This window comes from Rana temporaria, chromosome 1, assembly GCF_905171775.1.
Source record: "Rana temporaria chromosome 1, aRanTem1.1, whole genome shotgun sequence".
Lineage (NCBI taxonomy): Eukaryota > Metazoa > Chordata > Amphibia > Anura > Ranidae > Rana > Rana temporaria.
The window spans coordinates 326,364,640-326,390,856 of NC_053489.1; the positions used below are offsets into that span (position 1 = coordinate 326,364,640).

The 26,217-nt window shown below is 42.2% G+C and overlaps 1 protein-coding gene across 5 annotated transcripts in view; it reads left to right on the forward strand.

The window, feature by feature from the left end:
• LPAR1 (lysophosphatidic acid receptor 1) overlaps positions 1 to 25,562 on the forward strand; it is a 218,065-nt gene extending 192,503 nt beyond the window's left edge. For all 5 annotated transcript variants that reach the window (XM_040360623.1, XM_040360583.1, XM_040360612.1 and 2 more), the window contains one exon: positions 22,502 to 25,562. In XM_040360623.1, coding sequence (XP_040216557.1) covers positions 22,502 to 22,803 — 302 coding nt within the window. In that variant the 3' untranslated portion in view covers positions 22,804 to 25,562. The remainder of the gene's footprint in view (positions 1 to 22,501) is intronic.
• Positions 25,563 to 26,217: the final 655 nt, after the last annotated feature.

Here is a 26,217-nt window from a genome sequence, read left to right on the forward strand (position 1 = left end):
AGGGGATTACAGCTCTCCGCAAAGAAATGTTTTGGACTTAATATGATAAAGTAGCAGCATTCATTTTATAAAAGTCTATTTACTACATGAATATTGGCCTTCACTGCTCTATAGAAGCAGATGCAGTAGAGTACCTACTTATGTAATTTCTAAGTATATTTGGATATCCTAGAAGTTGCAAAAAAAAAAAACAGGATTGCCGGACAAGGTCACTTAATTTTATAAATCCTTACTAGAATTCAGGAATAATTCTAAATTCTTACTGAAACCATCTACTTAGAAACAATATATCACACATAACTTGAACATGCACATAAATCCTAACAGTCATTTAAAATGCTACTCATTAAGCATTACCTGCCATCATCCCCAAACATGGTTCAGATGTGTTCATACTCCAAGATAACAGTAAGCAACTGCTATCTCTTCAGTTTCGCTGAGAGGCTGGGTCAGCTGCTGGTCGAGGCATTTGGGTGGATCTCGACCATTTGGTTGGGATCATTTCAGAGCCTGGACCTGCTCTGATGTCAGCTGACAGCAGGCTTTAGCCCGCCATTGTCTGAAAACGGGTCACCGGAGTGCAGAACAAACTGCCCTCCTGCGATGCATAGAAGTACAGGCAAAAAGCTTTGGCTATACTTCACTTTTTTAAGATATTACCTCCCAGAATGATAAACTACACCTTCCACAAAATCTTTTAGCTAGCTGAAAAATTCTAAAATGTTGCCCGTAAAACTGGGAGAAACTGAAAATCTTCCATGTTTCCTCTCATTTTCATACAACTCTTTTTTAGAATATATTTTAAAAACTACTCGATAGGGTGCATTTAGCAAGAACCAGTCAAAAAACAAACATTCTGTACGTGTGTATTTTAGATATATTTTAATTACAAGCCTTCTGATTACAAAAAGGCATTAAAAAACATGGATATACTGTATGTTTTAATGATTTTAAAGAAGGGCAATTGAACTATATGAAAGCATAATAGTTCTGATTATGTGCTACACATATGCCAGTTTTCAAATTTGGTTCTTGGAATATAAGAAGGTAGAAGTTAGAAAGGTGTGGCAATGTAATATAATGGAAGTGCGTAATACAGTATAGGGTGCAGTGTCCTTGTGCTCTTGCTCAGGGTTTGGAAGCATTTGACTTGATGCCGCTGGGAAGCAGAGAAGCGGCTGCTGTACAGGTTACCTATTTTTAAAAAAAGACCCTGCAGTGACAGGGTCACTTTAACCAACAGACTGTGCATGGCATCCACTTGGTTCCGATATATCTTTGGATGAGAGATTCCTCTTGCATATGTCTGTGTCTGACCTTCTCACAAGGCCGGTCGGTGCATATGTGTGCCAGCAACCACACATGGCACAATTATAGGTTTTTGGTAGAGTCGTCTGAATGTTTTTTGACTTTTAATCTTTTTATATCCTTTTGTGCTAATTTTAATCTGTGTGGACATTAACTCATTATTATCCAAACTTTAGTTTGAGTTAGTGGTGATACTTCAAAGAGGCTGCCATTGCTGACATCTTTTGAAATTGCCTGTCATGCTAATCTATTTGCTTCAATACTTTCTATATAACTGACCTGAAAACAAGAATGCAGTAACAAGTCAGAACTCTTGATATTCATTTTATGTTTTAGAGAATTAGAAAGTATTGAAACTAATGGATCAGCATCATGGGCAACTGGCGTTGACAAGAGACATCAGGAATGGCAGCCCACATATTCTCTCACTACTAGTTTTTCAAACTCGGGAAAGCAACTTAATGTTAGAATACATAGATATTCATTTTTGATCTGCTTCACTTGGTGTAAAAGAAGCATCATGCATATCAGTCCTGTGCCGAGGATAGGGAGAAAGCCCTCAACAAGTTAATGAGTCCCCCCTCTGGTCATGTAATTTTATAGAAAAACTATACTACTAAACTGCTTATCAAGATGAGCCCTAGGTGGAAATGCTGGTATTATCTCTGCTCCTCCATTGATTACTTGGTATTAGATTATTTATAGGGGTTGTAAAGGTTCAATAAAAAAAAGAAAAATAACAAATGTGGTATACTTGCCACCTCTCCGCAAGGGTTTTGCACAGAGTGACCCAGGTCCTCCTCCTTCTTGGGTCCCCCATCAGTGCTCCTGACTCCTCCCTGCTTTGAGCGCCCCCTCGGAGACCCGCATTCCAAAAGGGCACCCATTGCGGGTCTGCTCCCAAATCCTACTGCTGTGTCCATTGACACAGACAGCAGGCCTTGCCCCCGCAACCGTGCTCCTGTGTCACTGCTGCTGTCAATCTATCCAATGAAGACCCGAGACAGCATCTGGAGCTGCTGTGCTTCTTTCCGTAGATGGAGCGATCAGGTTCAGGTAAGTAAGGCTACTTTCACACTGAGGCGCTTTAATGGCATTTTAGCGCGAAAAATCGCGCCTGTCAAAAGCACCTCTCCTGCCACTGCAGTGTGAAATCCTGAGTGCTTTCACACTGGTGCGGTGGGATTGCGGGAAGTAAAAAATAAATAAAAGTCCTGCAAGCAGCATCTTTGGGGCGGTTTAGGAGCATTGTATACACCGTTCCTCAATGCCTCTGCCCATTGAAATGAATGGGCACAGCTGTCGAAGCACAGCTTTGGGGGCGCTATTAACCCCTTTGGCAGCTAGCGGGGTTTAAAACGACGGTAAAGCCGCTTTGTCATTGACGCTCTTACCGACCCAGTGTGAAAGTGCCCTAAAAGGAGGGCTCCGAGGGGCTTTTGAACTGCAGAAGGTTTTTCACCTTAAAGCGGAGGTCCGCCACATAAAGTCAGCAGCTACAAATACTGCAGTTGCTGACTTTTAAAAGGACACTTGCCTGTCCAACATACCTGCGATGTCAGCACCGAAGCTGAGCTATCATCCGGCTCTCGGGTGCTGCCGCCACCATCTTCTTGGCTTCACTTCCTGGTTCCATACTGTGCATGCGCGACTCGTGCTGCGAGATCCAAATGGTCCCTGCTGTCTTCTGGGACCTGTGTGTCTCCCAGAACACAGCGCGGGGGGGAGTGGCGTAGATACCAGCAGATAATGTGGCTATCTATTCCCGGAGTGGGAGCAACTACTTTTATTAAAAAGGTATCTATTCTCCCCTGAAAGGTGCCAAATGTGACACAGGAGGGGGGGGTTCTGAAAAGCGGAAGTTACATTTTTGGGTGGAACTCCGCTTTAATGCATTACGGTGAAAAACCTTGAGGGTTTACAACCCCTTTAAAATGTGCACATGGTGTCTCTTTGCTTTGTTTCCAAAAAAAAAAAAAAAAATTCCCTTTAAAAATAAAATACAAAAATACTTCCTCAAAACTGTCCACGTTGTTGTTTCAGAGGACTACTAAATGTGGCATTTGTACTTTGTCCTAAATATGGCTCCTAGATAAGATCTTTCAATTTGGGTAGCTCCAGACCCTGATAAATATTATGTTTCCTTAGTAAAACATCCTTTTTTTTTTTTTTCTAAATCTGTCACAATGGCCATAGTCACTAGACATAGGTTACATACAGAAGCCACTTCTGAGATGGGTTATCAGATTAATGGCGTATTCATGTCTCCTTCCTGACATAGACCACTATTTTTGACTTCTCTCCACATTCTGATTTTGACTATTTTACAATTTTTTTTTTGTTTTTGTTTTTTTTTTTTCATTTTACCAGAATATTATTACAGCAGTAATTACTGCTTTATCTTGTACAACAAGAAATGTTGACCCTATGTGAATCATTATTGTAGTTACAAAAGATTCACTTGTCCACTGCACTATATTTAGTAGCTTGTATTGCATGTTGTGCATGGAAAAGCACAGGGAAGACCGAGTTTGATATGCTACTACTCCTTTTTTGTCTTCAATGCCCAGGGCCTTGCTGTGCTGGAAGAGCAAACTGAGAACTTCTGCTATTCAGAACCTACTAAAAATAAACCCTTCATATTGCTGGGCTAATATTGGAACATAGCTAAAAAGAAAATTGTAGGGTATTTTTATTGAGCGCGTATTTTATTTATTTCAGTTTACCTTAAAAACATTTTAAAACGTCCTTCACAGCTTTATAGGTTTACCACTGTACATTTTTATTTTTTTGTTTTTAAAGCGACCTAAACATAGCCCAGTGTCCGCTTTTGGAATCTTTCCTCTGCTGCAGAGCCATTCCACCCAGAAGAATCTTCATATGACACACTTCTTGCTCAAATCACCCCATATGTTACTGCTGTGTCTTGTAGTAATGTGGGGTCTTTGTAAGGAACCACAGAGCTAGGTGGGAAGTAGAGGGTAGATGCCATGACACTATACCAGATAACTACGACCTCTCTTCTTATGCAGAAGACTTGTGGCTGACTTTATTTCCCTCTAATTTGGTTACCCTAAATTTGTAGGTTTGTAAATTATCCACTGTTGTTTAGTGCAATTACTTTATCAAACATGCCTATGTTTGTATTTAATTTAGCAATATCATACCTTTTTACTGAAGAAAATTACTGTTTTCGTCGATTGCCAGCAGCATCTGCTAATCTATAGAGAATCGGATTATGGGTTACATGTTCCTTTTTTGGCTTAACGCAAACAGGTTTCCCATCTCTAAACAGCATCCCTTATGGTAACCAGGAACAGACAGGTTACAGAAAAGAAGTATGCAAATACAAGGCCAACCAAGGCTATTGGAAGCAAGATTTCTTTTTAAGCATATATCAAGGCAAAATAATAAACATATTTTGTACATCTCTGTACTGCATGCACATTTCCCCATATTTCCCCTTTACCAGTTATGCTGGCCTTATGCATACATGCAGTGGCAGGGTGAGTGGACTCTAGCACCAACCATCTGCATCCATCCTAGCACAGTGACTGAGCTGTCAGACAGCTCTGTGTCATTCTTTACGACTGGGAGGTTCCAATCATGTGAACATTGATAGCCAGTCATAGCGGCCACATGAACAGAAAGCCAGCCGCCACCTCCCAGCATTAAAGTGGATGTAAACCTGATCTTTTTTATTTTTTATGAAGACTTCTACCTGGTACAGTAGAGGATGTCAAGTCATCTGTGCCCAGTTTTGCAAGGAAGAGTTAATCCAGCTCTGAGCAATCCCCCTATCTTTTTGTAGTAAATAAAAATAAGTTTGTGTCGTCAACCCTCCCTCCCCCCCCCACTGCTGTGACTGACAGCTTCACATCCCTCCTCCTTTCTTCGCCAGCTCTCCCAGGATTGGCTGCTGCACACCTCAGCACGATTGGGCATGTGGTGCCTTTTCCTGAGTTTTGACTGTATGTTGCTCATCATGGGGATGTTAAGTGTGACTGAAGTGTAGGAGAGTGTAGAGGTGGGCTGGGAGTCTTGTGACTCCTACTGCTGAAGGGGGTGACATTTGCAAGGTATGGAGGCTTGCATGTATATGTACATTAATACTGTGCCATTAGTTTAAACTGGTGAGTGGTGGGTTTAAATCCACTTTAAAGTGATTGTGAACACTCTCATATACACAGTGAAGTGAACAGCCTCAGATAATACACAGAGATTAAACAAATCCTCCTACATAGGTTGTACTTGTTTATCTGCAACCCTCTCTTCAATGCACCCCTTCAAAAGGCCAGAAACATGTTAAAATCATCCTTCCTCTGTGAGGAGCACAGAGGAGGGGGTGGAGAGGCTGCAGTTAGTATGTGAGAGCTGATTAGAGGAAAGGCACACCCCCCCCCCCCCCCCCTCAACACAGAAAAATAACTGTGTTGTGAATAGACAAGCTGTGTGCTGAGCTCTCTCCCTGACACACATGTATATCATGTGTCATGAAAACTTCTCAGAAGTGACAATATATATGCTAAAAGCAGAGGAATGAAGCACCAGTGAGAAACACTTGGAGCTTTTGGGGAAAGCCAAGTAAGCACTTCGGATATTTATGCTTTGCTCATATTTCATGACTGAGGTTGACGGCCAATTTTAAGTTCCTTTTTTAAAGAGCTGGCATGTGGTAGTGGCAAGGAATTAAACATTCTGCAAGTACATGAAACAAAAACTGTCAATGTATTGGAAATATATGGTGCTCCTACCTTCCTCTTTGACATGTCAACATAGAGCTTCTCACAGATTGCAATAGAAGCTGCAGAAAGTTGGAGGGCATCTCATTTCCTGGCTGATGGACATCCAGCCTATTTTACCAATACATACAGGATTGTATGCTTTGCTTTGTGATTTAAATGTAATACATTTTTTTCTAATAAGAAATCCAGACACTAGTTCTGCCCTTGTTGACTGCTGCTGCAGACTCTAATGCCCTGTACACACGATCGGTTCATCCGATGAAAACGGTCCGATGGATTTTTTCATCAGATATCCTATGAAGCTGACTTTCATCAGTCTTGCCTACTCACCATCAGTTAAAAATCCGATCGTGTCAGAACGCGGTGACGTAAAACACAACGACGTGCTGAGAAAAATGAAGTTCAATGCTTCCGAGCATGCGTCAACTTGATTCTGAGCATGCGTTGATTTTTAACCGATGGATTTCCCCACAGACGATCGTTTTTTTCTATCGGTTTTTTAACCATCATATCATTTTAAAACAGGTTCTACGTTTTTTCACCGATGGGGAAAAAAACTGATGGGGCCCACACACGATCGGTTTGTCTGATGAAAACTGTCCATCAGACGAACCGATCGTGTGTGGGCGGCATTAGCCATTCAGCTCTTCTGTTCATCAGATTGTGAGTTTGTGTGTTTACTCCTAAACAGAAGTAAAAATCTGTTTACTGTTAATTTAGTTTAGCAACTGCCTATCCATATATAACAAATGATTGGGCAGAGCACTCTTTTTGGGGTGTGATATTACTACAGTAGTAAAAAAAAATCTTTGCAGTTACCTAGACAACCTTGATAAGCTTTCATTTTTAATGTTCATTCTGCAATCAAATATGCATCTGGACCTCTAAGACAGCTGCAAGCAGGAATGGATTATAACACAAAGGGTAGCTTACATATGCATGTTATGTCAAATATCCTGTACACCAACAGAGATCCTGTCACTATGTCAGATATTCTGTGTGTCCCGATACAGCTCTGGAAATGATTGCTCAGCACAGGAAGGAAATGTCTTCCCACCTTCACTATTTCCAGTTTCCATGAGGCATCCATGTATTACATCATACAAATGTATCCTGGTCCAAAGATGGGTGCCAGTGGTTGGTGTTTGAAAGGTCACTGCTAGCAAGCATAACCACTTTTCATACTGTTACATTTTGTAAGTCTAGCAGAGGTTTCTCATGTTGGCAGTTCAGTAATTGGTAGCCAGAGATTTAACAGGCATTTATTTCCATATGTTTTACTTGTGATTTGCTATTCCGAACATAGTGTATCAACCCATAACAAGTTGAGTACATTTCGATGATATGTCCACTTAGGCCCCTTTCACATGGAGCGGATCTGTTTGGATGGACTCAGCTGGGATCGCGCCGTTTATCCCCGCTGAGCAGGCGAATGACAGGTCCGTCTCGGCTCACTGCAGGGACAGACCTGTCAGAGCTCTGCTGTTCTCTATGGCGAGATCTGAGGAAAATGGACAGCCTATCCGTTTTCATCTGATCCACTGGACTCATGGCAGGCGGGGGATGTCAGCGGACACGTCTCCACTGATATCCGCCTGCCCATAGAAGTCAATGGGTGACCCGCTCTGATCCGCCCAAAAAATGGACAGGCGGATACGAGCGGACTGATTGTGTGAAAGGAGCCCTTCTGAATTGCCTGTCATTTGGTTTTTATGAAAGTTGCTTTTTTATAAATTTTGCACAGTAAATGGCACTGATATGAATATTTACTTCCTAAGTGACATAATTGATCCAATAAAGGAGTAGCATATTTCCCTTATAAGGACAATACCTAATAATGTATAGAGAGAAAGAGAATAGGTGTCTCCTATATAACTCCTCTATAACCTCTGAAGTTACTTTTTTTGTTGTTTTGTTTTGTACTCCACTATGCTGTGTTCTCTATGTTCTCAAGGAAGTATACAATTATCCAAAAATATTACAGTGGTTGGGTATTCTCAACCCAAATCCCCATGAAGGTTAAAAATTGGGAAACATCACCCAGGGAAAAGAGCTTATGCTGACTTTGGTAAGGGGTGGGGGCTACAACTCTGTTCTGATTGAACTACTCATGTGAGTGGTCAGTGATTTATAAAATATGCCACTCTATAGTACCAATATTGTTACTTTTTCATGACATATCTATATTTTGAAAGCACGGATTACTTCCCTTGTGGTAAACAAAGTTTCTATGCTTGCCTAGATTTACTACTAGCATACCAACCAAATTGGTCTGTCAAAGCCTTGCCCTTATCCTCCTTTTTAAGATCTATGGGAACATTTTGGATGTGCTTACTTAATAGTGTACTATTTGACATTTTTATGACCCAAGTAATTAGGCCCTGGATTATGCTGTGGTAGCATCTAGATGGTAGTGTTGCTAAATGAATCCTTGGAATATGTTTTTTCATACACCTCAAGTTATACAGAATTTAATATATTGTTAGGCCACCAAAATCTGATTCCGTTTTATGTTTTTTTGTTTTAATTTACGCATTTCTGTAGTGTGACATGTTACACATCTCTTTCACCAACCCTTATGAAGCTCACGACAACCGTCCCTGCCAAATTAATACATATATAAATAGATAATGTACACACGATCGGATTTTCCGATGAAAAAAGACTGGTGGACTTGTTTCATCGGAAATTCCGATTGTGTGTGGGCCCCATCTGACTTTTTTTTCCATCAGAGTAAAAAAATAGAACATGATTTAAATTCTTCCTATGGGAAATTCCGATTGTCTGTGTGGAATTTTGTCGGAGAAAAATCCAAGCATGCTCAGAATCAAGTCGACGCATGCTCGGAAGCATTGAACTAAATTTTTCTCGGCTCGTCATGTTTTTTACGTCACTGCGTTTTGGGCGGTCAGAATTTAGTCTGATAGTGTGTATGCAAGACAGCTTGAATAGAATTCCAATGAAAAAATCCATTGGATTTCAGACCATCGGATACTCTGATCGTGTGTACGCGGCATTAGTCAGTTTTATCATTTTCCAGCCAACCCATGATTGTTTGTGGGCTGTGGGAGGAAAGTGGAGAACCTGGGGAGGGCATTAGGACTTAATGCAGATAGGTTATGTGATGAGGATGGTGTGTTAACCTTGTAACCACTACACTGCCCATGGCGGCATGTAGGACTCTTTGAAAAAGACACATGGGGATTTTATGAGAACTTTCAGCTGCCAGATGCAAGCTCAGTAAGTCTACCTATATATCTTAAAAGACAGAATGCATCACAGAATATTCATTCAGCAGCGCCAGACCTATTCTGCCTAAACCCTTTCATCCCAATAGTGTCGCTGCCAAGATGGGGTCTGCTTCCAGCAGCTCATGTGTCGTATCCTCACGTACACTCTAGACTGGAGATCCCGAGGATTTTATTTTTCTTACAACCACTGAAAGTGCTCTGAGCTGGAGCCAGAATATTTCAGATATGATTCACATGCCCAGATAAACATACAAACCCTTATACTGTGTGAATAATGTAAGGCAAGTGTTTGCATATTGATAGTTGTTGCCTGGATTATTTCACACATTTGTACAGATATTTAACACCCCTGCAAACCTGATTGCAATGCATTTTTCCTAAAGTAATTTTTTCAGCCTAATACAAGAACTGGCATTAAATGAGAGGTAATCTCATTATCCAATCAAGTGCTCCTCTCCGCAGTGTAAAAAAAAGGGGAATACAAAAAGCGGTCTCTTCTGCAATAAAAAGCCTGTGATGTGCAGCACAATTTGCGTCTTTGCTTTAGGCCGGGTTCACACATCTCCAGCTGCAGTTTGCAGTCTTGGATCGTTCCTTTTCACCGTTTCTTTTCACCGGGTCAAGTGCGATTCAGGGACAAATTTTTCCCTGAATTTACGCCTGAACCAGACCCAAAAATGCACAGGACCCTTTTCAAACCACACCGTGGCCACCCCAGACATGTGTGAACCAGCTCCATCGAAAGCCTGTCAGTCATGTTATGCAAATTGGATGTGGTTAAAAGGGCATCCAATTTGCATATATGTGAACCCAGCCTTAATAAGTCACCCAAGGGTTCGGACAGTGAAGTAAGAAGCAGTTAGGTAGTGAGTGGTTGGTGAATTTGTTTAAAGCAGAATTTCAGGCTTTCTTATCCTATATAGAACTGCTTTTTGCAAAATGTATTAAGCACAACAGCAATGTGCAAGTCACATAATTCTAACGCATTTTAGCCAACGAGGCAGGCTTTGGTCTAAACGCATTCGATTTATGTGGATTGTACATTGTTGTTCTTAATAAATTTTGCAAGCATAAGCTCTTGAGTTGCCGGCTATTTCTTCTATTATGGATTCACAGTGAACTACACAGCCAGTTCGCCAACCCTGCTCATCAATTTTCATATAGCAGTAGAGTGTGGGTGAGCTTTTCTTTGTTCTCTTATGCTATCTGCTTTTACCTCTTGTGCTTGCTAAACTATGCTGCTTAAATTTTCTTCCGCACTAAAACACATCCCCTATGTCCTGTGTGGTTCAAACAACTTCCATTTGGCCAGTTTCATCTGAATGAGAGAGAATAACTTAAAGCGGCATTAAACCCAAAAGCAAACATTTATTATATTGCCTCTTACCATTTCTTTGTAATGACTGTATTTCATTTTTTTTAGGCTTTCTTTCTTCTGTATTTATCTGATGATTCAGCCAGCAAGTCTGTTGTTTTTCAAAAGCCCAAGCTCTCTGGCAGAATGTATCAGTTTACATGGATGAGCTAAACCATTTAACAATGGCAGGGGTGCTTACAATGATCAGTTGTTATTCATGTACACATATTATCCTAAAAGGAGAAAAACTGTTTGCTGTACCTGATTATAAAGCGTGAGCTGAAATTTGGCTTCAATTGTTGGTGTATCTAAATCTACTAATACATTTACCACTGCCCCTATGCTGCTATCTGCTGTGCCTCCTTTATTCATTCATCCAGAGTGGTATCTCACTAATACAGGAGGTGTATTACTGACCAGATCACCAGACGAAAACAGAGAAAAAAGCCATAGAATAGACAGACAATGCAACCACCACATCTAATGATTGTAATCTGCGATATAATACTTTTTTGTGTTTTAATACCGCTTTTAAAGTGTTACTTGACCCACAACAGTAAAATCAGTTTGTTAATGCAGTAAAGCATGCTTGTTCCACTCACTGTGGAAGGGGTTAATCTCCCGCATTGTGTGTAAAGGTTGTTTGATCCGGTCTTCTCTGATCCGCCCCTTCCTCTGGCCCAATCCATCTCCTGATAGAACAGAGCCTTGGGGGCACTCTGCACATGCTCAATTTGATGTGTATTGCCAGAGTTTTTTTTTCTTGGGAGAGTGCATGTAATTGGCACAGGGCCAATCCGCACGGTCTAGACCTGGGGTCTCAATCTGGTGGCCCTCCAGCTGTTGCAAAACTTCAAGTCCCATCATGCCTCTGCCTGTGGGAGTCATGCTTGTAACTTTCAGCCATGCAATGCCTCATAGGACTTTTAGTTTTGCAACAGCTGGAGGGCCGCCAGTTTGAGACCCCTGGTCTAGACATAGTGTCAGGGGTCCTGCAGCCTCATAGGACAGTCAGAGGAGAATGAAAACTCTTCCTACAAGCTTTAACCAGACACTAATAGAAGTCACACAACTGCTATATACTGCTGATGAGAAAAGATATTTAGCAGTTTATATGCTGGCTGGTCACTCGGGTCTCCCACTCGTTATAACAGCTGAGCTCTAAAAAACGGTATTGGGGTGAAGCCTGTAGCTGCAGGCTTTAGCCCTGTACAACCACTTCCTCAAACTGACGTACCGGTTCGTAGCTTCACGTGAAGTGGTTAAGGACTCATTTAGAAGAGCAATTAACCCCCTGGTCCCTGCCAGGAGAACACAGTGATTATTGATAGTGGCTATAGCCACTGGCAATAATCGCATGTAAAAATCCGACATTCTGGTTGTACCCAAGTCGATCGACTTAAGTACAATTAGCCAGCCCACAGTTGGACAGATTCTAACCTATAGGCGGTGTTCTATCGAATATAGTCCCTGCGCATGCTTTCCTATCAGCTGGCGTGATGTCACCATAGCGCATGTGCACACCGAAGAAGGCATTTTTGGACGGGAGATATCATTTGGCAGGCAGAAATTAAAACTATGCAAAGAGAGGAGGGAGACCATAGTTGTGAGATTGTGCCTCGCTGTTTGCAGGGCGGGTTGTGTGTGTTGCAGGGTGGGCTGTGGGTGTGTTGCAGGGTGGGTTGTGGCTGCGTTCCAATCTGCCCTTAGGCACAGGCCAAACCCGCCCTGCAACACAGACAAAAGCCAACCTTTAGCACACTGTAAACCCCCCCCCCGCAACAGTGAGGCACAATCTGACAACTACGGTCTTCCCCCTCTCCTTGCATAGCTTTCAATTCTGCACGTCAAATGGTATCTCCCATCCAAAAATGCCTTCTACAATGTGCGCATGCGCTTTGGTGATGTCACGCCAGCTGAGCGGCAAATCGGCTGGAGTGGCCGTCCGTACTGCGCATGTGTGGCCGCTTTTCGACGGAGCGCACTATTTGATAGAACACCTGCTTTAGTTATTTATGAAAGACACAACTGTAATAGCGGCAGATCCAATACTTTGCATACTAGAGCTGCTTTCTCTTAGTCCAGTCCTGAACATTTTTGAAATTTTGTATATCCACTCAGTGGACCACAACATATTTGTATTTAGTCATTTACTTTCTTTAGCAAAATTTGTAGTTGCCTGCATAGTGCCTAATTGAATGTTTATTTAATTGATGTGAATACATATTCAAGACAGACTCTCTCACGCTCCTCTTATTCTGGACAAATATCTGATAAGAACAGGGTGACTTGAGGGGAAGTTTTCAGCTGATAAACACTTCCTCTGCTGGACATATTTAGGAAATGGTATTTACAATCAACTTTAGTTTATTCTCTAGGAGTCGGGCTTCTTTACTGAAACTGTTCCGAATGATGGTACAAACTAGTTGTTTGTTCATATGCTTGACACAAGGTGCAGTCTAATATTCAAATGTTCTCTTCTTGTCCCTATTATGCATATGCTGTGAGGGTCAATACTGCAATGCAATTCAGTTGGCCATATCTGTATGCAGTGCCTCCCAGAGCTGACACAATATGCAGCTGACCACCAACAATTCACATACATTATGACTTTTGAAACAATATACAACTCCAGTGATAGTATAGGGGTTCTTCTGCGCTGGCCAAAATGAATTCAAATGAAATCCACAATAGGGGAGGAAGTGGTTAAATATGTGAAATTGCTGCTCAATCTACAAGTGTACAAATCACTATAAAGAAAAATAATAATAAATGATGAGCGCAGTGTCAAAATCACATACTGCGCATAAGTGATAATCACTAACAAGCGATGATATACCTAATAATATATAAATCACACTAAAAGTGCAAGTGCAAATATTGTGAACAAGACTGCTCCAAAACAAAGTGCATATATAGAATAAAAGCCAGGAACAAATGCTCCAAGAAATCAATGAATGTAAAGACCAATAAATATATGAATATATATATAAATGAAAAAAACTGGGCACAGTCCAAAACAAGGTGAAAAATCAATAGTCCAAAAAACAGAGTGAAAAAATCAATAGAATTTGCTTCAATCCATGAATCATAGCGTTTCAACTGTAGAACTTCCTGCTATGTGGGCTCACAGAACGCTTACCTCCATACATAAGTATTGTAGCTTTAAATGCAGCAGCTTCCTGAGCAGACAGGGACATCCATACGTATTCCAGATAATAGCTGATGGTTCAGAGGTCTTCAGAAAGATGGAGGCTCTCAGTGGGGACAGATATACATAGCCAAAAGAAGAGAGACTCCCATGTGAAGTAAGCAAACACTGAATATTTAATAAAAATATATCTGCTTACATTACATAAAACGCCAAACAGGGCTATGGAAAGGCTTGCACGGACGGACTGGCTCCTACGTCACTTCCGGTCACGTGTGTATTCCTAACGCGTGACGTGACATGCTCGGAACCAGCGGTGCGCTGTAGGCGTTCAAGGGGCTACGCAGGTACGCAGGCAAAGAGATGCCATGCGGTGCTTGAGCTGGTGTGCTTGGGGGACAGGAGCCACACTGGGGCAAAGGGTTCTGTCAGCTCTGCAGGGGCAGGCTCAGAGGTGATTGACGCTACGCCAGCTTAAGCCAGGAATGGTGGTTTGCGACAATGGCACCAACCTCCTCCTTCGCCCTGCGACAGGGACAACTGACCCATGTGCCCTGTTTTGCTCATGTCCTTAATTTGGTGGTGCAGCGGTTCTTGGGCAGGTACCCGGGCTTACAGGATGTCCTGAAGCAGGTCAGGAAAGTCTGTGTGCATTTCTGATGGTCATATAATGCCAGTGCTCGGCTGGCAGATTTCCAAAGGGAATACAACCTGCCCAAGAACCGCCTAATCTGTGACATGCCCACCAGGTGGAACTCTACTTTGGCCATGCTGCAGAGGGCCATCAATGAGTATCTGTGCCAATATGGCAGCAGAACTGGGTCAGGGGAGCTTGTTTTTTTTTCCCCACGCCAGTGGGCCTTGATCAGGGATGCATGCACTGTCCTGTCACCATTTGAGGAGGCCACGAGGATGGTGAGCAGTGACAGTGCATGCATCAGTGAGACTGTCCCTCTTATTCACATGTTGGAGCACACACTGCGTGGAATAATGGACTGGGCCCTTGAGGCAGAACAGAAGGAGGAAGAGGAGGACTTCCTTACCTCTCAAGGCCCCCTTTATCCAGAGAGTGTTCCTGCTTGCCCGCCTATCACACAGGAAGAGGACGAGGAGGAGGATTGTGTCAGCATGGAGGTGGAGCCTAGCACTCAGCATCAGCAGCAGTCTTCAAGGGATCAATTACAGTCCCAAGGAACCCATGGACTTGTACGTGGCTGGGATGAGGTGGCTACGGATCATGTCGTCCTCAGTGACCCAGAGGACTCCGCATTGTATGCCTCAGCAAACCTATGCTGCATGGTATCCCTGATCCTGCAAAGCCTGAGGAAGAATCCTCGTATTTGTGCTATCAAGGAGAGGGATCATTACTGGCTCGCAACTCTCCTTGATCCACGTTACAAGAATAAGGTTGCAGACCTTATCTTGCCGGAGCAGAAGATGAAACATCTTCGGGAGGCCTTGCAGAAAGGTCTGTGCAACGCGTTCCCAGAGACTGGGGGGTTACAAAATCCTGGTCCTGGACAACGTGTTGCTGAGGCTTCGGTCAGTCACAGAAGGAGCAGTGGAGAAGGTGGCCGTCTGACCGATACGTTCAGACATTTTTTTAGTCCGCAGCCCCAAGGTATGACCGGTTCCAGCAACCATTGCCAGCGTCTGTTTTACATGGTGCCGCAATACCTAGGGGCAAGATCAGACTTGGACACCTTTCTCACCGAAAATTCTCTGGCTTACTGGGTCTTGAGGATGGATCACTGGCCAGAGCTTGCACAGTACGCAATTGAGCTACTGGCTTGTCCTGCATCCAGCGTTCTTTCAGAACGCACATTCAGTGCTGCTGGAGGCTTTGTAACCGATCACAGGGTGCGCCTCTCCACTGACTCGGTCGATCGACTGACCTTCATAAAAATGAATCCGGCTTGGATCACCACCAGCTACCAAGCACCTGATGCTGATGTAACTGAATAACTTTTTTTGAAATGTCAGATCCCTTCAAGACTGCCTATGCTGATGCTGAGTGAATATCCTCCTCAATGATCTTGCTGATAGCAAGTTGTAAGAACATTGTTGGTTCTGGGCACCGCCACCAGTGGCTAAGGCCCAATTTTTCTGCCCCTGTTTAACAGGGGCGTGTAATTAAAATTTTTGATGCAATACTTTGCAGCGGGCTCATTGCTGCGCTCCAACTAGAGTATCTGTGAGGGTTTGCAGTGTTGTGGCACCAGTGCCTAAGGCCCAATTTTTCTGCCCCTGTTCAACAGGGGCATGTAATTACAATGATTGATCTAATATTTCACAGCCGGGTGTTCCAGCGCCCACCAAGACTAACTGTGAGGGCTTACAGTGTTGTGTCAACACCAACACCTAGGGCCCAAATTTATGCAGAGTATATACGACAGGCCCCTACTTTCAAACATCCAACTTACAAACGACTCCTACTTGCAATTGGAAGGAGACAACAGGAAGTGAGAGGAAATCTACCCCTAGAAAGGGAAATTCTCTTCTGTAAAAGGTGTCTCCTGTCCACTGATGCTTTATCACCATCCTTGTTTCACAAATGTATTTTTTTTTTTTCAAAAAATCATTTGACAGATGCACACAGACAGCAAAACAAATGTTACAGGGGTGATAACCCTTCTCTATGTTATCAGAAAAGCTTAAAAAAAGATTTTATGGCTGAAGCTACACTTTAACTGCTTGCCGATCAGCCGCCGCAGTTTTACGGCGGCAGGTCGGCTCTGCTGGGCGAGAGCACGTAGCTATACGTCACCTCGCCCAGCAGCCAATAGGAGCGCGGGGCCCCTGCTCATCCCTGACTCCCGTGCATGTGCCCGGCCTAAACTGAGGAAAAAAATTGTTTTTTTATATATTTTTGGGGGATATTTATTATGGTAAAAGGTAAAAAATATTCATTTTTTTCGAAATTGTCGCTCTATTTTTGTATTATAGCGCAAAAACTAAAAACCGCAGAGGTGATCAAATACCGCCAAAAGAAAGCTCTATTTGTGGGGAAAAAGACGCCAATTTTGTTTGGGAGCCATGTCGCACGACAGCGCAATTGTCAAAGTGACACAGTGCCGAATCGCAAAAAGTGCTCTGGTCTTTGACTAGCAATATGGTCCGGGGGTTAAGTGGTTAAAGAAGTACCAGTTGAAAATTACAAACAGATTCTACTTAACAACAAACCTACAGTCCCTGTCTTGTTTTCACCGCCTGTATACTGCTGTTCAAAGTATATAGGGCCAAAGGGGCTTGTAATGACCTGGGGGGAGGGGAAACCCATGCTATTTTTCTCAGTGATTTTCATCCATATTGCAGGGACCAAACATTACATTAAAGCCGCAAGCAGTCTTAAATTACTTTTTTCTTACAGTAATCTCATTTTGTGCAGGGACAGTTCAAAACGCATGCCACTAATATAGACACCCAGCAGGTACGATATTTAAAGGAGTTTTTAAAAAAAAATTTTTCACTTTAATCGCTGCTCCAGAAAAAACGACCGTTTTTAAAACTTTTTTCCGTTGATACATGTTCCCTGGGGCAAGACCCGGGTCCCCAAACCCGTTTTCCGACAATAACTTGCATATTAGGCTTTAAAATTAGTACTTTTGAATTCGAACGTTCAAGTCCCATTGATGTCAATGGGGTTCTAAATGTTCGGCCCGTTCGAAGGTTCTGGTGCGAACCGAACAGGGGGGTGTTCGGCTCATCCCTATTCGCCATATATCGTATCTCCATATATCATATCATATCTTCATATCACATCTCCATATAACGTATCTTCATACATCATATCTTCCTATCACTTCTTGATATATCATATCTTCATATATCATATCAATAATTCACCATGAACAGGTTCCATATCCCAAACACTAAACCTTGAAGAGAGAGTTCCTTGTACCCCCAAAACTCGTTGGTTATTCTGTTTTTCTATTTATGAATCAATAACAATAGTAAAAGCTTTTGGACTCTCTTGCCGCGTACACATGGTCGCACGGCGTGGAAAGTGGGGGTGCATGGAGACACAGGATCCTGTGTCTCCGTGCGCCCCTACCTCCTGCGCCGGCCGGTAATTGAGGCCAAGGTTTTGCGGCCTTCTGCAGGCTTAAGCTTCCTTCTGTTAAGGCCGCAAAGCAGCGGCCTCAATTACCGGCGGGCGTGGGCCTGCCGCTATAGCGCGGCGGGGGAGGTGGAGGCACACAGAGACACAGGATCCTGTCCTATCACAGGATGTGTCTCCATGCGCCCCCGCCACGCGATCGCGCCAGCCGGTAATTGAGGCAGCGGCTTTCCGGCCTTTCTGCAGGCCTAAGCTTCTCCGGGCGCCGGGTCACAATTTTTTGTCGCAATTGCGACCGGACGCCCGGAATTTGTCGAGCCCTGCATTAGTATCAATGGCTGAAACTTGCATTGGGCTACATAACAAATTTTCACTCCCAAAAAACACTTTTTAACCCAGCTAGTAGAAGACATCGAGGGACCGTGGAAGGAGGATGGCGAACCCCAGAAAGGTAAGTGCGGAGGGGGGGTAATCTGACTGGCAGCATTTTACAGGGGACAATTGATGTGGGGTCAATTGATGTGGGCACAGTGGGGCGGCGAATAACAAATGTCTGGGCTCGGAGTCAGTGTTTTCCTGCGTGTGATACTTTTTTTACATAACCAAACTTTATGAAAACTTCCAGAAGATGTTACCTTGAGCCTGTGTTCCGTGCGTAATATCCCTGCTGGCATTTTTAGAGTTCCCTGACATCAGAAATCACAGGGAGCCATACAGATGACGGGAAATGCTTATGTTATGGGAATCTCCAAGGTCCCAAATCAGCAAAACACAATTGGAAAACAGATTCAGCAAAATATGCAGGTGGAAGATGTACTTCATCTGTCTCGTCTCATAGCACTTTGGTATATTACATTACTTTCCAAGCTTAAAAAGGACTAGAGTATACCCACAACTGTCTTTACTATAGTGAGTAATACATATTTCTGACTCATAGGGACTGAGCTTAAAGGGGAATTTCATATTCAGCATGAAGTATGTTGCGTGTGTATGATATCCCTTCAGTCCACTGGGGACAATTGATGTGGGCACAGTGGGGACAATTGATGTGGGCACAGTGGGGACAATTGATGTGGGCACAGTGGGGACAATTGATGTGGGCACAGTGGGGACAATTGATGTGGGCACAGTGGCGAAAATTGATGGCATGGCACAGTGGCTGCGTTTGGCATGGCACAGTGGCGACAATTGACGCCATGGCACAGTGGCTGCCTTTGATGGGCACAGTGGCTGCCTTTGATGGGCACAGTGAGGCTGCAATTGTGTTTTTTTTTTTTTTTTTTTTTCATTTGTTTGCGCCCCCCAAAAATTTTGAGCACCAGCCTCCACTGTAATGAACATTATTCAAAAATTGTGCGACAATTTTTAGATGCAGCTTTTTACAGATTAGTGTACTTCTGCTCCATCTTTACTGCCGAGACACTATAAATGCCCTTTTTACACCCAATCATGTTACTGAACCGTTGCCAATTAACCCAATTAGTTGAACATTTTTCTTCCAGCGCTTCCTTTTTTAGTACCACTTACTTTTCCACTTTTTTGTTGCCCTGTCCCAACTGTTTTAAGACATGTTGCTGTCAATTTCCAAATTTCCTTATTTTTGTCTTAAAATAGAACATTGTCTCAGTTTAAACATTTGAGATATTTTTCTATTGTGAATAAAATATGGGTTTAAATTAGGGTTGTCCCGATACTAGTATCAGTATCGGGACCGATACAGAGCATTTGTGCGAGTACTTGTACGCGCACAAATTCTCCAGATGCCTGACCCGATACTTCCTCTTCGGTCCGGATCGGGCAGAGTCAGTAGGTGGCTTGGTGTGTGGCCTGAGTGGGCGGAGCGGACTCAGTGGGCGGAGAGGGTGGGCGGCGTCAGTAGGCGGATCGGAGCAGTGTGGAGGAGCATCAATTCGTTCCACACCTGTGATGTAGCCCAGCCTTGAAAATTTTCAATGAGTGACACTGAGTGCCCGGCTCTCCAGCTGCCTGAACGATAGGAGTAACGCCGCCATCACTGCTATCGTTCCGACCACAAGCACCACACAGTGCAGGCTCGGATGGCTGGTGGAGGGAGGATTTTGCTCCCCCTCCCTCCAGCTTTGAGACTGTCAGTTTCAGGCTCTGGCTGCTTGTTGTGTGGGCGGGATGGGGATGCAGCAATCTTCTGAGATCCCGCCCGCCCACCTGCCTGAATAGTCTGCCTTCTGACCCGCCCACTGACCCGTCCATCTGCCTGAACCACCCACATGCACTCCTGAAAGAGGGTTATGTGAACATATCAGGACCGAGTGTGTGCTGAGGTAAGCTCAGCTAACTACTTGTTTCATTGCTCTGGCTCCCTGTCCAGCACCATAGCGTTAGGGCAATGGGACTGGAACAGGCTGAAATTGAGGAAGGGGTTAGCATTACCATGTCCATCAATGCAGGTGGGGGATGTTGGGGGGGGGGGGGGTCAGTGGTAGTGAAAGTTAACCCCCCACATGCATTGGTCTTTATGGCAGTGAATGTTAACCTCATCCCCCACCTTGCATTGGTCCTCATGGCAGTGAAATTTTAACACGCCACCCCCTTCTGCATGTGGTAATGTCAGTGAAAGTTAATACCCTCCCCACACATTGGGGGTCATGGGAGGGGGTTACATTTGAATGCCATTAACCACCAATGTAGGAGAGGGGGATATTGATACTGACACCTGTGCAAGCCCTTATTTATGCGTCCACTGACTTCAATGCTCCGAGTTTTTAATGCATTGTCTGATACCAGTGTTGGGGGATAATATGATGCCAGGGGTTATTTTTGTGTCCTCTGATACCTGCGTTTGGGGTTATTATTGTGTCTGGCACCAGTGCTGTTTTTTTTTTAATGCATCCACTGATATCAATGCTGGGGGTTATAACCATAACCTCTGAGACCTGTTTTGGAGGTTATTTTAGCGTCCACGAACACCAACGCTGGGGGTTATAATTACGTTGTATGTTAATTTGAGTTTAGGGGCAGGGCAGGGTGGGGGAACTGGTGGTGAGTAACTCTTAAGACCTGGCTAGTAGCTCAGGACTTGAAATTTTGAGCCCTGATGTAGCCCCTTGTTTCCTTTCCACAACACTAAATATTGTGGAAGAATGAGTCTGTGACCACCTATCAGTGCCCATCAGTCAAACTGCCACATGGCATTAAAAAAAAGTATTGGTAATCGGTATGGGCGAGTACATGGAAAAAAGTATCGGTACTTGTACTTGGTCCTAAAAAAGTGGTATCGGGACAACCCTAGTTTATAAGATTTGCAGATCATTAAATTATGTTTTTTATGTAGCTTTTACACAGCGTCTCAACTTTTTGGGAGTTGGTACCTTCCCCTTGTTAAATATACAGTGGCCATTTTAAAAGAATATTCTGCATATTTTTATTTCAACATCCATCAATACCAATATTAAAATAAAGCATTGATTCATGCGCGGCTTGCATAGTCACGGAAAAATCATATATTTGGTACATTTTGATTCTTAATGGAAACTAATTGGGACAGAAATATAAAAGCCACTATTGCCCACTGGTGTTGAAGATGCAAAATCTGAGGCTGACTTCCTTACTGCCTTATTTACCAAGTTACTCACCTGGAATAGTACAAATTTTAGAGACTTTGTCATTCAATACACATTTATTGGTCTGTGACTCTCTAAATACTAAAGCAAGTTTGAGGAGCGTTACTGGGTTGCTACTTTAAGTTACTAATATAGGCCCTTTGACCAGTAGAGCATTAAAACTGAGATGTATTGCATCTTTTTTAGCATCCCTCTGCCAGCAGCCTGTCAAAATCAATGACAGGCTAAAATACACAGTAGCAGTATGCATATGCAGGCGGTACTAAAGTACAAAGCTGTATCCTTCAAAGACCTTTGCCCTGAACTCAAAGTAAACATTTAAGGTATACACCCTATACATGAGTACTGCTCGAATATGCATACAGCCATTTGTTTATTTTAGCCAGTTATTGATTTCAGCAGGCTGCTGGCAGTGAGGTGTATGCAACACTTGTGCCTCTTGGGCTCTGCAATGCACCTAGTTTTTGTGCAATACAGGTCACAGACACGTGTGCATGAGACCTAATTGCAGCTTTCATATGTCTAACCTGACAGGTTCTATGTGAAGCATAACTGCAGGGGAAACATTTAAATACTATTACTTGACAAAGGCTTTTTAAATGTGTTCAACCAGTTTACAAATGTCTGCCACACTACTCAGCTGGGCATGTGGCACCTATTTTCTGGTTCAACAATGTAGCTTCCTATGTCACCCACTTCACCTCCTGCATTCTCATTGGACATCAGCATCATGAGCTCTGCCCAGGGGGTAAGGCAATGACTAAAGACCCAGTAATAATGAGCCTGGACATAGTCAGGAATACAATCTAACAATTGGCTCCAATTGCAAAATCGTTTATCTGAACTGCATGTTTTGTGATTTGCCAGGTGTTTTGTTCAAGGATTCTAAATATTTCCATGCTGTGTTTTTATACAGATTTCTAACTAATGACCTCTACCCATTACGGGTTTTTAGCAGACTTTCTCATCTAGATATTCATATGCATATTTTATTATAGTAATAGTATCCTCTTATTATTATTTTTTTCAGGTGCTTTCATTGTCTGTTGGACCCCTGGCCTGGTTCTGTTGCTACTTGACGTGTGCTGTCCACAGTGCAATATCTTGGACTATGAGAAGTTCTTTTTATTATTGGCTGAATTCAACTCCGCTATGAACCCCATCATCTACTCCTACCGAGACAAGGAAATGAGTGCTACATTCAAACAGATCCTGTGCTGCCAGCGAACAGAAAGCGCAAACGGTCCCCAGGAGGGGTCTGACCGCTCCGCCTCCTCACTTAACCACACCATCTTAGCTGGTGTCCACAGCAATGACCATTCTGTTGTTTGAACTGAGAGGTGGCAGGTCAGAAAATACATATGCCTAGGCCAAATTGGAGTTCCTGCCTTACTTGTGCTGCAACGCCAGCATCATGCCAGGAATTGGGCTGGCAACTATATTACTATTCCTGAACACTAACCGGCAACTCCAGTGTTACTAAACCCTGTTTAACATATGAATTTATAATTCTAGAAATAAACATTGGTTCACCTACCTAAAGCGTCCCTATGAACTTGCCACTTCCAAAACTGCCGTTTCATGTAGAAAACATAGACCTTTTTAAATTATATATTCCATTCAATAAAACATGCATTTTATAGCCCATCAGCATGCCTGTGATGGACACTGTTTTCGAGTGGTTTGGTAACATTTGTATAGCTGCACTGCCTTACAGGAAAAGAAAGATATTTTTCTAATATAAACTGAAGCATTGTGCTAGTTTTGTGTGTAGTCTTTCTCCGTTACATGAAGTTTTATTTTATAAATATATATATAAATATATATAATTTTTTTTTTTTTTTTTAAATGTTTGAGGCATTTGTATGATTTCAAAGAAATGCACAAAAGCCTGTAGACCAATAAAGGGATAACAAGTAGCAAAGGTTAATTTTATAATGCGCACCCTTTGGCAGTATATGGGCTTTTGTTCAACAAGTCTTGATAACAACTTGGTTTGTTTAATCATAAGGACCATATGGATGCCAGGGTTTCCGGCAGTACTGACATTGAAGTCTAACAAGAAAACAAATATGGGCATATTGCATCAATGTGATATTGATCAATGGGGCGTTATAATATTTGCATAAGTTGTTAATAAATGTGGCAGTTTTATAGGTTGTTAAAGTTAAAAACACCCGTAAGCTACACAATCACACATTAGAACGTTTTTTAAATGGGCACTATTTACAGTGCTGTTGCTATATTGTTTTTTTAGTCATCCTTCAACCAATGCATGGAAATGTCACTATATTAATAGAAATATATAGCAATGAAACTATAAACAGCATACTTGTTGGCAAAGACCATGCTTATTAGGATTCTAAGCTCCAACTTCACAAGAGCATTGGATGTAGAAGAACATCCAACTTCTGATTTTATACTCCCAGTCTTGCCTCCCTCACCAATCAGTATTATCCTAGTCGAAGGTGTAGGGGGGAACAGTTGAAATGGGTGGGATAGTGCAGACTGAATGTTCTGTTTCCGCATGATGGGATGCCATGCCCCTATAAGTTAAAGTGCGCAGAGCTATTTAATACACCCTTTTAGACCCAGAGGTTGGGGGAGTGCTAAAAGATGTTAAAAACCGGTGCCAAGCTCCTTTTTCTCTTTTTGAAGCCTGTTAATGTGACTTAAGAATTTCCATACATTCAATATAGCATCCTGAACATCTAATGGATCATTGAATTGAGTTTGTTGCTTTCACCAGAGCATTTCATACCCAGAGGATTAATTTCACAATGTCCTGTGAAAAGTTTTTGTGACGCTAAGGAGTCTGTTTATAAATGTTTTTAAAGATTCACACCTTTTTCTAATTGAAGCCCATAAAAAGTGTGTGAATCTGGTGTGAAAACATTCAAATAGGCCACTAATAGATTGCAAATCCAGTTTAATCATGCACAAAGAAGGATTTGTAGTTGCTGAAGTTAAGTCTTTTAGACTATAAATAACTGGACTTTGATCTTGATAAATCTCACACCTATTTCAACTGTATATTTTGATAATGGCTAGTGTGAAAATCCTTGCTATGGCTGTTGAATTTGCAAAGATATCATACATCGCCTCGCTACCATTTTTATACGTCAAAACATTCCTGAAACCACATTTATAAATAAAGAGACTATTGTTATGAATTTTAACATACTCCTTCAACCAACCTTCCCCTGGTCTTCTTAACCCAATATACACATTTTAACTCTTAAATGCAAGAATATCGTTATAAAAAAAATGGGTCTTTTGCCGATAAGACATTGAAAAGAAGACCAATACCCTGGAATATCTAAGGCAAGCCAAAGACTGTTTGATTTGGGCAGGTTGAACGTACCCAAGTTGATAGATTGATCAAGTTCGGTATAATCAGCCTGTCTGATTTTACATGTGATTATTGCTAGTGGCTGTTATAGCCACTAGCAATAATCACTAAGTTCTTATGACCGACCAGGACAGCTCCCTCTGCCAGAAGAACACTATGGCTCTGCGGGAGGGATTCCCTCATCAACATTGCCTGTGTTCATGGGGGAAATCAAGTGATTTTCTTTCTTGCAACATATGGTCTATGGCCAGCCTAACAAACCCCTTAAAATGAAACCCACCCAATTTAAATTCTTGGATGCAGGAAAAGTTTGCAAAAATAAACTGTTGGCAAAATTTTACTTGCTACAAAACTGAAATGCTGAAAAGATTGTTCTCTGGAGGGAAATTTATGACACAACTTATTCAGTATTGAAAGCCTTTAACCTTCATGCTTTAGTATACTTTGAAACAATGATATTTTAAATGTAAAAACGTATACTAAATAAGCTTCTGCTAAGAACAAGGAAAACATAAAAAAATACATATATATCAATCGATTGCTTGTGAAACACATTCCTCTCTGCAGCAGCAGATGCATACTGTACACCAAAAAATGGAATATAAGCTATGTTCGGTTGTTTTGTTTATAACCACTTTGTGTCGGTGGAAAATGACAGCCTAATGTTTGAATGGCCAGTAAAATGCATAGTTGGGGTTAAAGGAGACATATGGCGAAAATAAAAATTGCTTATGTATCATACTGTTTTTTTTTTTGTTTTTTTGTTTTTTTCTAATGGCATGCTGCCTAAACAGGGTGTTTTATAAAAATGGAGGTGTTTCCCTAAGCAACCAAGTGGACACTAGCCCTTTTTGCTTTCATTTAAATATTTTTATTGATGCTAGTGGGCAACCCTTTATTACCCATAACTTTTACATAATACCTGTGTTAAAATAGTCAAAGTATGAAAGTGTGTCACCTCCTGATAGAATTTTTTTTTTTTTTTTTTTTTTTAAGGTTGGACCAATATAGGAATAACATTTTTGCTAAAAGGAATATTCAGTAAGGCAGTAAAGAGAGAAATGAGCAGTCATAATGTGCTTGAAGCATATCCTCCTTAAACAGTGGGACCACCATAAACTGGTTGTCATGGAATACAGCACTGCTTACATCACTATTAGTTTTATACTGCCTTCCTGAATATGCTTGAGTGTGTTCCTGAACTGTTACACCAAAAGGGAATACAGAGATAGTCACGTTATTATGCACTAATTATATGGAATGTAAAAAATTGGTACTGTCTTAGTTATTATATATCTATTCATTGGTTAGCAAGCCAAAGGTTCTATAATGACGAGTAGCACCAATGTAAGTATTTAGAACTTCTTTAAGAAGTAAGATAAAAAAAGGCTTAT